This window comes from Macaca mulatta, chromosome 1 (assembly GCF_049350105.2).
Source record: "Macaca mulatta isolate MMU2019108-1 chromosome 1, T2T-MMU8v2.0, whole genome shotgun sequence".
Taxonomy (NCBI): Eukaryota; Metazoa; Chordata; class Mammalia; order Primates; family Cercopithecidae; genus Macaca; species Macaca mulatta.
The window spans coordinates 223,984,730-223,998,376 of record NC_133406.1 but is presented as its reverse complement, the minus strand read 5'-3'; the positions used below and the strand labels follow the sequence as shown (position 1 = coordinate 223,998,376).

The following is a 13,647-nucleotide window of genomic DNA, read 5'->3' as shown; positions in this document are numbered from 1 at the left end:
GGAAGAATCAACCCTCTCTATTAACCCTTTGTAAAACCAGGATGAGTTCAACTGGCCAATACCATTGGTGTTAGCTGCAGTTTGCCCCTACAGCTGTTAACATCTGCTTTGCAGGAGGCGTAATAATTAAACCCACTGAATGCCACCCTCATTGAAGCAGAAAGGGAGACAAGCAAGTACTTGGTAAAATGAGACAAGGTCTTATCTGACATTAGTGAAGGCTTCCCTCATTTTAGAAGGATAAGTCTACCCCCCTAAAGTGTTGTGGAAAGAAAGAAGAAAAGGAAAGAAAGAAAAGAGATATTGAGAGAAGAAGAGAAAGAAGATACTTTTTTTTTTTTTTTTTTTTGACAGGGTCTTGCTCTGTCACCCAGGCTGAAGTGTGATCATAGTTCACTGTGGCCTGGAACTCCTGGCTCAAGTGATCTTCCGGCCTCAGCCTCCCAGGTAGCTAAAACTACAGGAGCATGCCACCACACCTGGCTAATTAAAAATTTTTTTTTGTAGAGATAGAATCTCACTATATTGTCTAGACTGGTCAAAAAGACATGCTTCATATACTGACATGGGATAATCTCCAAAATTTAGTGGGTGAAAACATACAGATAAGTGTGATATAAAAAAGGCAGAAGAGGACACATACGCATTTGTGTGCAGCATAAAACGCCTCTGAAGTTCACACAAGCATCTGACTTCTAGGGAGGTGGCTGGGTGGAGCGGGAGGGAGACTTTTCACTGTATAGCCTTCTCAATCTGGAACCACCTGCGTATTTCCGGTCCCCACAGGGTCAGGAAGGTGTTTAGACTTAGAAGGCTGGTACATACCCAATCTGTGCAGGAAGAAAGAGCACTGGATGGGGAGGCAGATGGTCTAACTCTAGTCCTACCTTCCCACTGACCTGACAGTGATCTTGGGCAAGTCACTCCCCTCCCCACCTGGGGCTCAATTTCCCCATCTTTACAAGGGGGTTAAACTTGATGGTTCTCAAGTCCCTTCCAGTTTCATGATCGGCCTATGTCTATGTTTCGGTCCCAACTTCCAGCTGTTTTATAGAAGGAAGGGCAAGGCACAAAAAACCTGTTCTTGGCTGTCTCATTGTCTGCTGCACCCATCCCCTCCATGCACAGGTTTGTGACCAGGAATGCACCTTAGAGTCACTTGCAGAGCTTCTGAAGAAGTACACAGCCAGGCCCCACCACTGACGATGCTGTCTCTGTCTCAAACAAGCTCACTACTCATGTTTTTAAAACAATAACGGAAGGTGACATTTACTGAGTGCTTACTCTATGCCAGGCACTGTTCCAAGCGCTTTCATAGCATAACTTGCCTCAGAGGTCAGTAGCTATTCACAGGCGCAAGCATGGCAAACCACAGTCCTGGGGACAGGACCCAGATGGAAGCCCAGGCAATAGGGGGGAGCTGGAGCCTGGGGGCTCCCCTGGCGAGGCCACTGGAAACACAGAGAGTTTCCAGGCAAAAAAATCACAAGTGAATTCTACAGCTTGGATTTGATGTTTTCAAATACATGATGTAATCTTTTTTTTACCGCTAACTGGCCACCCTACAGTTTTCCACCTTGCCGTCCGCCGACTCACTGCAACTTTTAAGTGAAATCACTCGCCCACAGTCTTTGCTCAGAAGGCAGCCATGTTCTGAACCACACAGCCCTGGCCCTTCCCTGCCCACTGGGCAAGGCTGACTGGACCAGGGCTCACACCTGCTATGGGTTGAACGTGTCCCTGAAAGCTCATGTGTTGAAAACCTAATCCCCACTGCAACGGTATTGAGAGGTGGGACCTTTCAGAGGTGATTAGGTTATGGCGGCTCTGCCCTCACCAATGGATGGCCATTATCATAGGAGTAGGTTCCCGATAAAAGGATGAGTTTGGATTAGCCAGGTGTGGTGTGTGCCTGTAGTCCCAGCTACTCAGGAGGTAGGAGGATCACTTAAGGCCAGGAGTTCCAGGCAGAAGTGAGCTATGATTGCGCCACTGCACCCCAGCCTGGGCAACAGAGACCCTGTCTTTAAAAAAAAAAAAAAAAAAAAAGGGGTGAGAAGGGCCGGGCATGGTGGCTCACGCCTGTAATCCCAGCACTTTGGGAGGCCAAGGTGGGCAGATCACCTGAGGTCGGGAGTTTGAGATCAGCCTGACCAACATAGAGAAACCTCATCTCTACTAAAAATACAAAATTAGCCGGGCATGAGTGGGGCATGCCTGTAATCCCAGCTACTCGGGAGGCTAAGGCAGGAGAATTGCTTGAACCTGGGAGACGGAGGTTGCGGTGAGCCGAGATTGTGCCATTGCACTCCAGCCTGGGCAACAAGAGTGAAACTCCACCTCTAAAAAAAGGATAAGCTTGGGCTCCCTTTCTCTTGCCCTTCTGCCTTTTGCCATGGGGTAATACAGCATGAAGGTTCTTGTCAGACGCTGGTACCAGCCTCTAGAACTGTGTGTCAAATAAACTTCTTTGTAAATTACCGAGTCTGTGAAATTCTGTGATAGCACCACAAAACAGACTGAGACAGAACCTGGCCAAAGGGCAGCCAGTCTGTAGCCAGCTGTGGCCTCTGATGTGCAGGCATGAGAAGCTGAGCTGGGCCAATGTGACACCCTCTTGGGAACCTGTGCTGAGAAGTGCTGGGAGCAGATGGCGGGTGGCTGAAGCTGGAAGTGTGCTGGGAGGCAGAATCCAGGCCAGAGTGAGCCAAAAGCAGCAGCAAATGCAAGCAGGAAAAGGAACGAAAGTCAGAGCTTGGAGTCAGAGAAAACCTCCACAGAGCTGAAGGAAAGAACAGGCGGCTGGAGAGCCGGCAGATTCGCAGCCAACATCACAAGAAAGAGATGGAGAAGAAATGTGGTCCTCGCAGCTGCCCGCATTCTGATGGCTTTCGCTTTCTGTTTCCTATGAAGTCAGGCTGAACGCAGGTACCTGCTCATGGGTTCCCGTGTATCCTTAACTCCACAATGTCCCTGTGTAGCCCACAAATAAAGCCTGCTCCTGAGCTGGCCCGAGTCAGTCTACTTCTTGCAACTAAGAGCCAAACTAGCCCCTAGGTTCACACTGAAGGGACAGGCACATGCTGCTCCCTTTTCATCTCAAGTGACTAGGATTGCTCTCCACCAATCGCCTCTTTGTGAGCACATGCTACCTCTGGCAAGTCAGCTCTGAGGCAGAGCTGAGGGTCACCAGCCCCACGTACCTTAGGACAGGTCCTTGTGCAGTTCATGATGGTGTGGCAGCGGTATAGAGAGAACGGGTCCTGCAGCTTGGCCAGGCGCTCCTCTGTGAAGTCGTCTCTGGAGTCAATCATCCAGCGATAGGCCTGGAAAACCAGGGACTGATTAGCTGAGCTGCCAATCAACAGGCCAAAGCGGTACCCTGGCTCAACTCAAAGCTCTGAGAGTGCACAGGAAAGGCAATTCACTCAGCTTAGATGCCTCATCTCCACACTCTAATTCTTGTCCATCTTTCAAAGAAAGGTTCCCAACACGTGTAGCTCCACTTGATTAATGGTCCCTGCAAACCTTTGATCCATACTGCACCTGGTACCCGGGTGCTTCATTATACACACTGGGCATCATCTCCTAATTATTTCATGTTGCTTAATAGCTTCCTACCCAGCTCATAATTTGGTGAAGGCAGGGACTGTATCATATAACCCTCTTATCTGTCTTTATGGCACCTACCCATGCTGGACTCGCTGTCTCTGAGTAAAGGAATGATTTAACAGACCTGTCTACAGATAGTATTTGTCCCACTTAAGGATTCTTTGAATTCGCACAGCCCTCTCAGCAGCCTGAATCAGAAGCTGAAACGAATTAATCACATGACCATGGACCTGCTCTAGCAGTGTTACTTAGAGGACCTCTACATCCCCAACAACTCGGAGCAGCTGGTAAAGTGACAAGTGTAAGCGTACTTCATTATTCAATCTTTACATGGCTGGGAATCAATACTGCTCATGTGGTCACACAAACCTGTAACTTCTCTTTCTGTGGGAAAATGAGAAAGAGAAGTTGGTTTTTGAGTTGCTTACACTATGAAAAGCACACATCTAAAAAAGCACAAGCTTTCTGGGAACAAAGACAGTGACTTTCTTTGCAGTGAACACCAATACTATTTTCTTTCTAGGCAACCCCTAAATCCAGGCTTTCATTAGCTGGGAAACAGCTTCTAATCTCATAGCTGGGCAGCTGCCCTTCAAAGACATTGCTTTCTCCCCTGCTTGCACACTACAAATCTTATGTTACAAATCCTATGAGAGGGGGACGGGGAGCCTCTGACCACCAGGCATACGGAAATACGTTTTAAACATCTGCAAGGCATGGTTTGCCACCCCTTGGGGTGACTCTTACCACACTGAAACAAAGGCAATTTGCAGACAAGGCCCCAGATTTACCGAAAGCAAGTGAATGCAATACAACCAATTAGCCTGTTTGGACTGGATGGCAATGAAGGAAACCAGGCCCCTCAGAATGGCCGGCTTACAGCTGTCTATTGTCCTCTTGGACTTCTGGATGCTTCAGTATCAATTTCTCTTAAAGCAATTAAGGGGAACCTCACCTGCATAAGAACTGCAGGCCCCAGATATTTGTCTCCGTTCCACCAGTAGCTGGGGCAGCTGGTGCTACAGCAGGCACAGAGAATGCACTCGTAGAGCCCGTCCTATATGGGGAGAAAGAAGAGGCAGGAGCTTGTGAGGGGAAAGACTCTGCTATGTCTTCAGCTGATTAAATGTGACCTTTGGGGTCAGTGCATGAATAAAATGCCTGCTTGCATGTGAATTTTCTTGGCAAAATCCAAGGTGTGATTTGCAGATATTTAGCAGATTAATAAAGATCTTGCAAGTGAAATGTAAACATCTGCCCAGGGTTCTTAAGTCCACGTATAGTGCACTTTCCCTTCAATAAACAAGAACCTCTCACTTGTCTAAAAAAGAAATAGAAAACAAGAACACAAAAACAACTCCCATCAATTCCAACTTCCTGGAATGCGGTCAAGAGGGGAGAGATTCAAAAGCCCGGGGGCTGAAACAGCAGAAGTCTATAGCTGCTTCTGCCCTGGGCTCAGCAGAAGGGCCCTCAGGTTTTCACTGGAAACCTCAACATCATCCCCAGTGACTGCCACTGCCAATCCTGACGGAGAGCCCTGAGCCTTACACACTTTCCTCAACTGATCATCACAGTAATCCTGTGAGGTGAGTCCAGCAAGTTCCACTTACAGGTAAAGACCAAGGCACAGAGAGTGAGTTAGGCCATGTGCCCAGGGACGTGCCACTGTAGGCAGCAGAATCAGGATGTGGCCCCGGCAGCTGGCTCTGGCTTCCTGCACTTTCACACCTGTCACACTGGCTCAATCTGCCCAACAAGTCCGAAACACAAACCGGGCTTTCTGAGTTTGGAAACAACAGAAATGGATTAAAAGCAGCAAAACGAAAGGGGCCCACTGACACCTGAGGTGACAGTTGAGAACAGATGAGACAGAACCGATGGTTGTGACTGAACCATGAGTCTTCAACCAAATCTATTTGGTTCAGCTGTTCAGACGGCTGGTGGGAGTGTCAACTGGCCCCATTGGGCTAGAAGGCATAAGGTCATAGGATTAGGGGTCTTTAGAATAGTCATATTCTTTAACCCACTCCTAGAAAAATCTGTAAAAAGAAATTAGAATGTTTTGGGGCAGAACTTGAAGGATAAAGATGTTCATCTAGCCTTATTTCTAACAGTAAAAAACTGGAAACAATTTCATTGTCCAGCAATAGTGAAATGGTTTTATAATGCATGGTGCATACATCTGAAGCAGTAGAAAGCAAAGTGTAAGTTAATGCTTATGAAGAATTTTAAGAACATGAAGAAAATGCTCACAGTAACATAAGTGAAAAAAGCAGGATATAAAAGCATATTTACATTTTGGTCCCAGCTACATAAAAATATAGTGTAATAAACAAAAAACAAAGGAAATTATAAATATTAACATATTAACAGAGGTTATGTTTTGGTGGTGGAATTATCAATTTTCTTTTTTGAGACAGAGTCTTCCTGTGTCCCCCTGGCTGGAGCGCAGTGGCACAATCACAGTTCACTGCAGCCTGGAACTCTTCTGCTCAAGCAATCCTCCCATCTCAGCCTCTTGAGTAGCTGGCACTATAGGTGCACACCACCATGACTGGCTAAGTTTTAAAGTTTTTGCAGAGACAGGGTCACTCTATGTACCCCAGGCTGGAAATTATAGCTTATTTAAAAAATGATGGAGCCTCTCTGAACCTATTCCGGTTTGGGGGCTGCCCAATTAAAAATAAATACATACATAAATTTCTCCATATTTTCCAATTATTTATTTATTTATTTATTTATTTATTTATTTATTTGGAGACGGAGTCTCGCTCTGTTGCCCAGGCTGGAGTGCAGTGGCTGGATCTCAACTCACTGCAAGCTCCGCCAATCGGGTTTACGCCATTCTCCTGCCTCAGCCTCCCGAGTAGCTGGGACTACAGGCGCCCGCCGCCTCGCCCGGCTAGTTTTTTGTATTTTTTAGTAGAGACGGGGTTTCACCGTGTTAGCCAGGATGGTCTCGATCTCCTGACCTCGTGATCCGCCCGTCTCGGCCTCCCAAAGTGCTGGGATTACAGGCTTGAGCCACCGCGCCCGGCCGTCCAATTATTTTTTTATTTTTATTTTTATTTTTTTTTGAGACGGAGTCTCGCTCTGCCGCCCAGGCTGGAGTGCAGTGGCCGGATCTCAGCTCACTGCAAGCTCCGCCTCCCGGGTTCACGCCATTCTCCTGCCTCAGCCTCCCGAGTAGTTGGGACTACAGGCGCCCGCCACCGCGCCCGGCTAGTTTTTTGTATTTTTTAGTAGAGACGGGGTTTCACCGTGTTAGCCAGGATGGTCTCGATCTCCTGACCTCGTGATCCGCCCGTCTCGGCCTCCCAAAGTGCTGGGATTACAGGCTTGAGCCACCGCGCCCGGCTGTCCAATTATTTATTAAGTTCAGCATACTAATTCAAGGGAGCAAAAAAATGTTAAATGTTTGGTAGGTAAATGAGTAAATTTCTATTACAGGTTGGGCATCCCAAATCTGAAAATCTGAAATCCAAAATGTTCCAAAACCTGAAACTTTTTGAGCACCAATATGCTGCTCAAAGGAAATGCTCACTGGAGCATGGATTTCAGATTTTGGATTTGGGGTGCTTAACTGGTAAGTGTAAGGCAAATATTCCAAAATCTGAAAACACCTGAAACCCCAAACACTGAAACCCAAGCATTTAGGATAAGGAATACTCAACTTGTATCTAGAAACCAAACATGCTCAGGGGAACTCTTCAATCCCTAATAGTATCCCATCTGGGAGATGTTCGCTAGCTACGTATCAGTCCTGCCTAGGAATGCAAGAGGACTCGTTGGGCCAGAGGGCCTGGTTCAGCCTGGATTCTGGGATACACGAGACTCTGGGAGGTAGAAACTGAGGGGCAGAGCTGCAGTCTGAGAAGAGTGGCTCTGAAGTCTCATCCCAGGCTTACTCTGACTTGCAGGCCACTGTGCTGACCCCCACTATCTCGATGGTGACAGACTGGGCACACATACTAGGACTCCCCTTTTGTCTTTTTTTTTTTTGAGATGGAGTCTTGCTCTGTTGCCCAGGCTGAAGTGCAGTGGCACAATCTTGGCGCACTGAAACCACCACCTCCTGTGTTCAAGCAATTCTCCTGCCTTAGCCTGCTGAGTAGCTGGGATTATAGGTGTAAGCCACCACACTCAGCTAATTTTTGTATTTTCAGTAAAGATGAGGTTTTATCATGTTGGCCAAGTTGGTCCTGAACTCCTGACCTCAAGTGATCTGCCCACCTCAGCCTCCCTAAGTGCTGGAATTACAGGTGAGCCACTGCACCTGGCTGAACTCCCCTTTCTTAACATTTTATGGGCAACGGGACAGGATGCTAAATATTTACGAAGTCTTAAAAGGTAGAATTCATTTATTCATTCATACAACTGATACTTTTCATATATTCATATATATGTACATGTTTTAGAGACAAAATCTTGCTATGTTGCCCAGGCTGGCGTCAAACTCTCAAACTCCTGGGCTCAGGTGATCCACTTACCTCAGACTCCCGAGTGGTTGGGACTATTGGCATGCACCACTGCATCTGGCCTTTTAAAAAATTTCTATATATTTTTACAGTATTTACATAACTAATATTTGTTAATAAAATAACATGCGCCAGGGCCTAGGGATCCAGAAAGGAAAAAGACACAGCCATTGCCCTTGGCCCTGTGCAGGTCTGCAGCTGGGGCTCTGTCTCTATTTGGCCCCTTCCTACCTCCTCATGTCCATGAGTATGCAGGGAGGGAGTGTGCAAATCAGAGAAGATTTCTTCGCAGAGGAATAAAAGTAGTGTAGAAGAAGAAACACTGAAAACTTGATAATGATGCCTCTGCTTTAAGATTTTATAGCCTGTACATGGGAATGGCAACTCCCAGACAAGTCAGCAGGCCAGGAACAATCCCACCCCACAGATCACCAGAAGTATGAACATCGATACTCTGTTTTGCCATTAACATTTCACTCCCATTTGTAAAGCAGGATGGTGGTAGTTACAACTGGCCAGCATATGTGTTTCATTTTGCCCCCAGTGAGGGAACAGTTCTGACTTACTGGTCACCTTTTAAAGCCCAGGCAATTTACATACTGGTTTATTTTGAAAAAGATGGACTGCAACACAGCAACCACCCGCCCCTGCAGATGTGGCACAGGGGCTCTAGCTCCTTGGTCCACTCTGGGCCATTCATGGGTTCACACTACTCACCCGGCCCTAAGAGGATGACTGCCCCACCCTTGTGCCAGTTCCTTTCCAGGATACACTAAATGGCTTGCATCAGCTCATGTTCCCTGACAAGTCACACTCCTGGCAAACATCTTTGCAATAAATTTTTCAGATCAAAACAATAAATAGGGACTAATGACCAGTTTCTCACGCTCTTCTATGGACTGCAGATACTGCTGCTTGCCTTCCTGAGATTCATCCTTCTTCTTCAAATAAGGCTCAATGGATTTGTACTGAGCATAGAAGTTGCTCAAATCCTGTGGTTAAGAGGAAGAAGAAGAAAAGGATCAGATTCCATCATCACCTCAGCTTTATTTACCCCATTTCTTGGACACTTGACTAGTCGTCCACTCTATGCCAGGCAGAAGCCAGACTCTCTTCCTTTGTCACGAATATATGCAAAGATTACAAAAGGAGAAATGGTCACAATGTTAAGCATGGTTAGGAAACGTCTCCCTCACCTACCTGGGAAACCTGCCAATCCCACAGTCCTTTCTGCCCTTGAAAACACCACGTCAGCAAAGGTGGTCAAATACAGGGAGGCAGAAATTAAAGTAGAACTCATAAACAGCTGTTGCTTTCCCAACAGGTATTTTCCACATGATTTCTTTGTAGTTATGGCCAAATTATTCATTTCTGGGAATGTTCCAACTCTAAAATTCTGTGCCCTGTTATTCTCAAACAAACCTCACCAAATGAGCTGCTGGAGGATTTTCTAGGCATTTATCTTCTGCCATTCAAATTCTTTAATTAAACTCTGGTCACACTGTCTCAGATCTGGGGATTTTCCTAACCTCTCAGTGACACTGTGGTCCTCCTCTTGCCATAACATAGGAAATAGTCCCATCTATTTACTATCCGACTAGAAGAGGAGCCTTAAATACTCAAATCCTGCCCTAAAAAACTAATAGCATAACGCACATAGCACCACCCCCCATGCAAGCAAAAACAAAAACAAAACCAGAGAGATGCAGAAACTCACGGGAACAAGGTCCTTTATCACATACATATGCGGAAGAGGGTAGATTTTTGAGACCTTATTGAGGTTGGTGTCAATCCTTCGGGTGCAAGCTAGAGTGTTGCCTCCATTGATGTTCATTGCACAAGAGCCACAGATGCCTGAAAGAGACACACATGTAACACATCCTCACCCATATCTGGAATCAGTCCTGCCCCAAATCCTTTCTTCTGGGTCCTCCTTGCTCTGCCATCAGGGGCAGCACTGACATGGAACATGCCTCTGACAGAGGTACCTGTGGCCTTTTCTCCCTTCCTTCCTTCTTCCTGCCTCGAATATGGTTCTAATGGCTTGAGTTCCAAAAACCACTCTATGACCATATGGCAACCTTGAGGTTAGAAGCCGCATGCCAAGGATGGCACTGGAGGAGGCCAGGGGCTTGGGCACTACTGGCGCCATGGAGTTTCCACAGCAGTTCTAGCTCTATGTGGCAAGTGTTTTGAGAGAAAAATCAGCCTGTGTGTGTTTTTTGTTGTTGTTGTTTTTTTAAGAAACAGTCTCACTCTGTCACCAGGCCGGAGTGCAGTGGTGCAATCATAGCTCACTGCAGCCCTCAACCCCTGAGTTCAAGTGATTCTCCCACCTCAGCCTCCCAACTAGCTGGGACTACAGAAGCAGCCCACCACACCCAGCTAATTTTCTGTAATTTTTGTACTGACGGGGCTTGTAGAGACAGGGTTTTGTTATGTTGCCCAGGCTGGGCTTGAACTGCTGGGCTCAAGCAATCTGCCTGCCTTGGCCTCCCAAAGCACTGGGATTACAGGTGTGGGCCACTGCGCACCCGTCAATGTTTTTTTTTTTTTTTTGAGACAGAGTTTTGCTCTTGTTGTCCAGGCTGGGGTGCAATGGCGCGATCTTGGCTCACCACAACCTCCGCCTCCCCAGTTCAAGTGATTCTCCTGTCTCAGCCTCCCGACTAGCGGTGGGCGTGGTGACTCACGCCTGTAAGCCTATGTTTTTTAAAGCCACTGTTATTTGAACACAAATCTAACAGATACAACACCCAAAAGTAAAGTAAATCAACACTGTCTTGGTCATCTTAAGGTTGAGGTGACCTGGATACAGATTATCAAGAGATAACTCTTCTTTTTTTTTCTTGGCTGAGTCTTGCTCTATCACCCAGGCTGAAGTGCAGTGGGGGAGTCATAGCTCACTGTAGTTCACTTTAGCCTCAAACTTCTGGACTCAAGCGAACCTCTGCCACAGCCTCCTGAGTAGCTGGGACTACAGGCACGTGCCGCCATGCCCGACGAATTCAAAAAAATTTTTTGTAGGTTGGGTTAAGTGGCTCACACCTGGAATCCCAGTACTTTGGGAGGCTGAGGTGGGCAGACAACTTGAGGTCAGGAGTTCGAGACCAGCTTGGCCAACATGGTAAATCCCTGTCTCTACTAAAAATATAAGTCGTGGCAGGCGCCTGTAATCCCAGCTACTCGGGAGGGTGAGGCGGGAAAATCACTTGAACTGGGGAGGCAGAGGTTGCAGTGAGCCAAGATCGCGCCACTGCACTCCAGCCTGGGTGACAGAGCAAGACTCCATCTCAAAAAAAAAAAAAATAAAGAAATTTTTTTTTTTTGTAGAGCAGGGTTTCACTTTATTGCCCAGGCTGGTCTCTAACTCACAGCCTCAAGTAATCCTTCTGCCTTTGCCTCCCACTGTGTTGGGATTACAGGCCTGAGCTACCACACTCAACACACATAAGGCTTTTCTACTTAAAATAAGCAGCATAGTACCGTGGGGTTATGAAACCCACAAAAACTGACTCAGCATGGACTTTCCAAAGAGGAGAAGAATCAACTAATGTGAAACTGAGGCAAAGCAAAGCAAACTAAACAAAAAACATGCTGACTCAGGACCCTGACATGAGAATTTTCTTAGCCTGGACCTACTTCCTGTATATGCAAATTTCCCGGGCATTTCGGAGTTTAAAAATGATTATGTACTCTAAACCTCTAGTGCCAGTCCTCTGAAGCTGTTTTTTGAAGATCATTAGGTCAGAGAAACCTGATTGCTTGAGAAAGTTGCACTGGTTATCACCATTTTCTTTTTTCTTTTGAGATGGAATCTCGCTCTTTCACCCAGACTGGAGTACAGTGGCGTGATCTCGGCTTACTGCAAGCTCTGCCTCCCAGGTTCAAGTGATTCTCCTGCCTCAGCCTCCTGAGTAGCTGGGATTACAGGCGCGTGCCACCACACTCGGCTAATTACTATATTTTTAGTAGAGACGGGGTTTTAACATGTTGGTCAGGCTGGTCTCAAACTCCTGACCTTGTGATCTGCCCGCCTCAGCCTCCCAAAGTGCTGGGATTACAGGCATGAGCCGCCACGCTTGGCCTCACCTTTTTTTTTTTTTTTAAATGGAAAGGGAGTCTATGTTTCCCAAGCTGGTCTCAAACTCCCAGCCTCAAGCTGGCCTACCACTAGACCTTCCAAAGTACTGGGATCATAGGCATGAGCCACTGTGCCCAGTCAGTTATCACTTTCATAAGACGAGAAAAGACAGTGAGACTCTCTCCCTCTCATGTAAATCTTAGTAAGAGTTTAAGAGAACACAAAGATGTGTCTTAAGCAAGAGACTGGATATTATCAATACATTTATGTACACCTGGCATCCAACTCGAGCAGTTTGCTTTTACAAGAAATGGCATAAAAATTAAAAAAATAAATCCAATGACCTTTCTCTCAAAAAGGCTCTCTGGGAATTCTCTTTCAAGATGGGAATTAAAAAAAAAAAAAAAAAAGAAAACAAGATGGGCATAAAAAGGAGCAGCAATTGATACAATTCTGCCTCATTTTTCTTTTAGTCCAGACGGGTCATACCTTATGTTCTTGGCTCTGAAAGAGACCTACAGGGAAAGGTTACTGAAAAGCATCTACCTTTCCTGTGGTGTCAGGACTTACATGGGGAAGGCTGCTGTTTAACTGCTGCAGAATGTTCCCTGAACAGCAGGACTCAGCTGAACTATCATCATATCCATCAGCATTTGCAAAAATTAGATTTAAATAAGATTAGCTGAATCAAAACAGATGTCTTAAGAGACTTGAAATGCTTGAAATGTACAGTCGAACAGATAAAAAGCGATGAGCTATTATCTATACTGGCTTTTCCTTTTTTTTTTTTTTTTTTTTTAGGGTTCTCTTAGAAAAAAGCTCAGTGTCCTCACAAAACCAAGTTACATTCTGCTTTTATTTTATCCCAGGTGTTCCAAGCCAAGTCAGTGCCTGAGAGAGCAGATCTGGAGTCTGGAGTCTGACAGCTTTGACTGACTCCTGGCTCTCAAGTCACTCTCTATGTGTCCTTGAGGAAGTCCGTTCCCCTCTCTGGGCCTCTCCTTTAAATTGAAGGTCGATAATAAGCACACTCATCTACCTCATGTCCAGTGCACAGAACAGGGCCGGGCACACAGTCTGGCTCCATGGCCATCAGGCCAGTCGGCCTTCACGGCACCCCATGCAATTTTTGCCATATCTGAGAACCACCTGAATCAACTTTCTTTAAAGTATCTCGAGTTTTCTTTAACTTGTTTGCTTAAATTCACATTAAAAAACCACTTATATCCCTATTATACCATTATTAGTAATTATATTTTTCTTTTTTTTTGAGATAGTCTCTCTCTATTGCCCAGGCTGGAGTGCAGTGGCATGATCTTGGCTCACAGAAAACTCCAGCTCGCGGGTTCAAGTGATTCTCCTGCCTCAGCCTCCCCAATAGCCGGGATTACAGGGGCCCGCTATCATGCCCGGCTAATTTTTGTATTTTTAGTAAAGACAAGGTTTTACCAGGTTGGCCAGGTTGGTCTC

The 13,647-nt window shown here is 46.2% G+C and overlaps 2 protein-coding genes across 2 annotated transcripts in view; both read right to left on the bottom strand.

The window, feature by feature from the left end:
- Positions 1–13,647, bottom strand: part of SDHB (succinate dehydrogenase complex iron sulfur subunit B) — a 33,697-nt gene that overhangs the window by 612 nt on the left and 19,438 nt on the right. The window contains exons 4-7 of the mRNA NM_001261804.1: positions 9,811–9,947; positions 8,969–9,085; positions 4,568–4,669; positions 3,204–3,326 (exon numbers count right to left, since the gene is read on the bottom strand). Of these exons, the coding sequence (NP_001248733.1) occupies positions 3,204–3,326; positions 4,568–4,669; positions 8,969–9,085; positions 9,811–9,947 (479 nt within the window). The remainder of the gene's footprint in view (positions 1–3,203; positions 3,327–4,567; positions 4,670–8,968; positions 9,086–9,810; positions 9,948–13,647) is intronic.
- Positions 1–13,647, bottom strand: part of MFAP2 (microfibril associated protein 2) — a 67,092-nt gene that overhangs the window by 46,323 nt on the left and 7,122 nt on the right. The gene's annotated exons all lie outside the window — the stretch shown is intronic.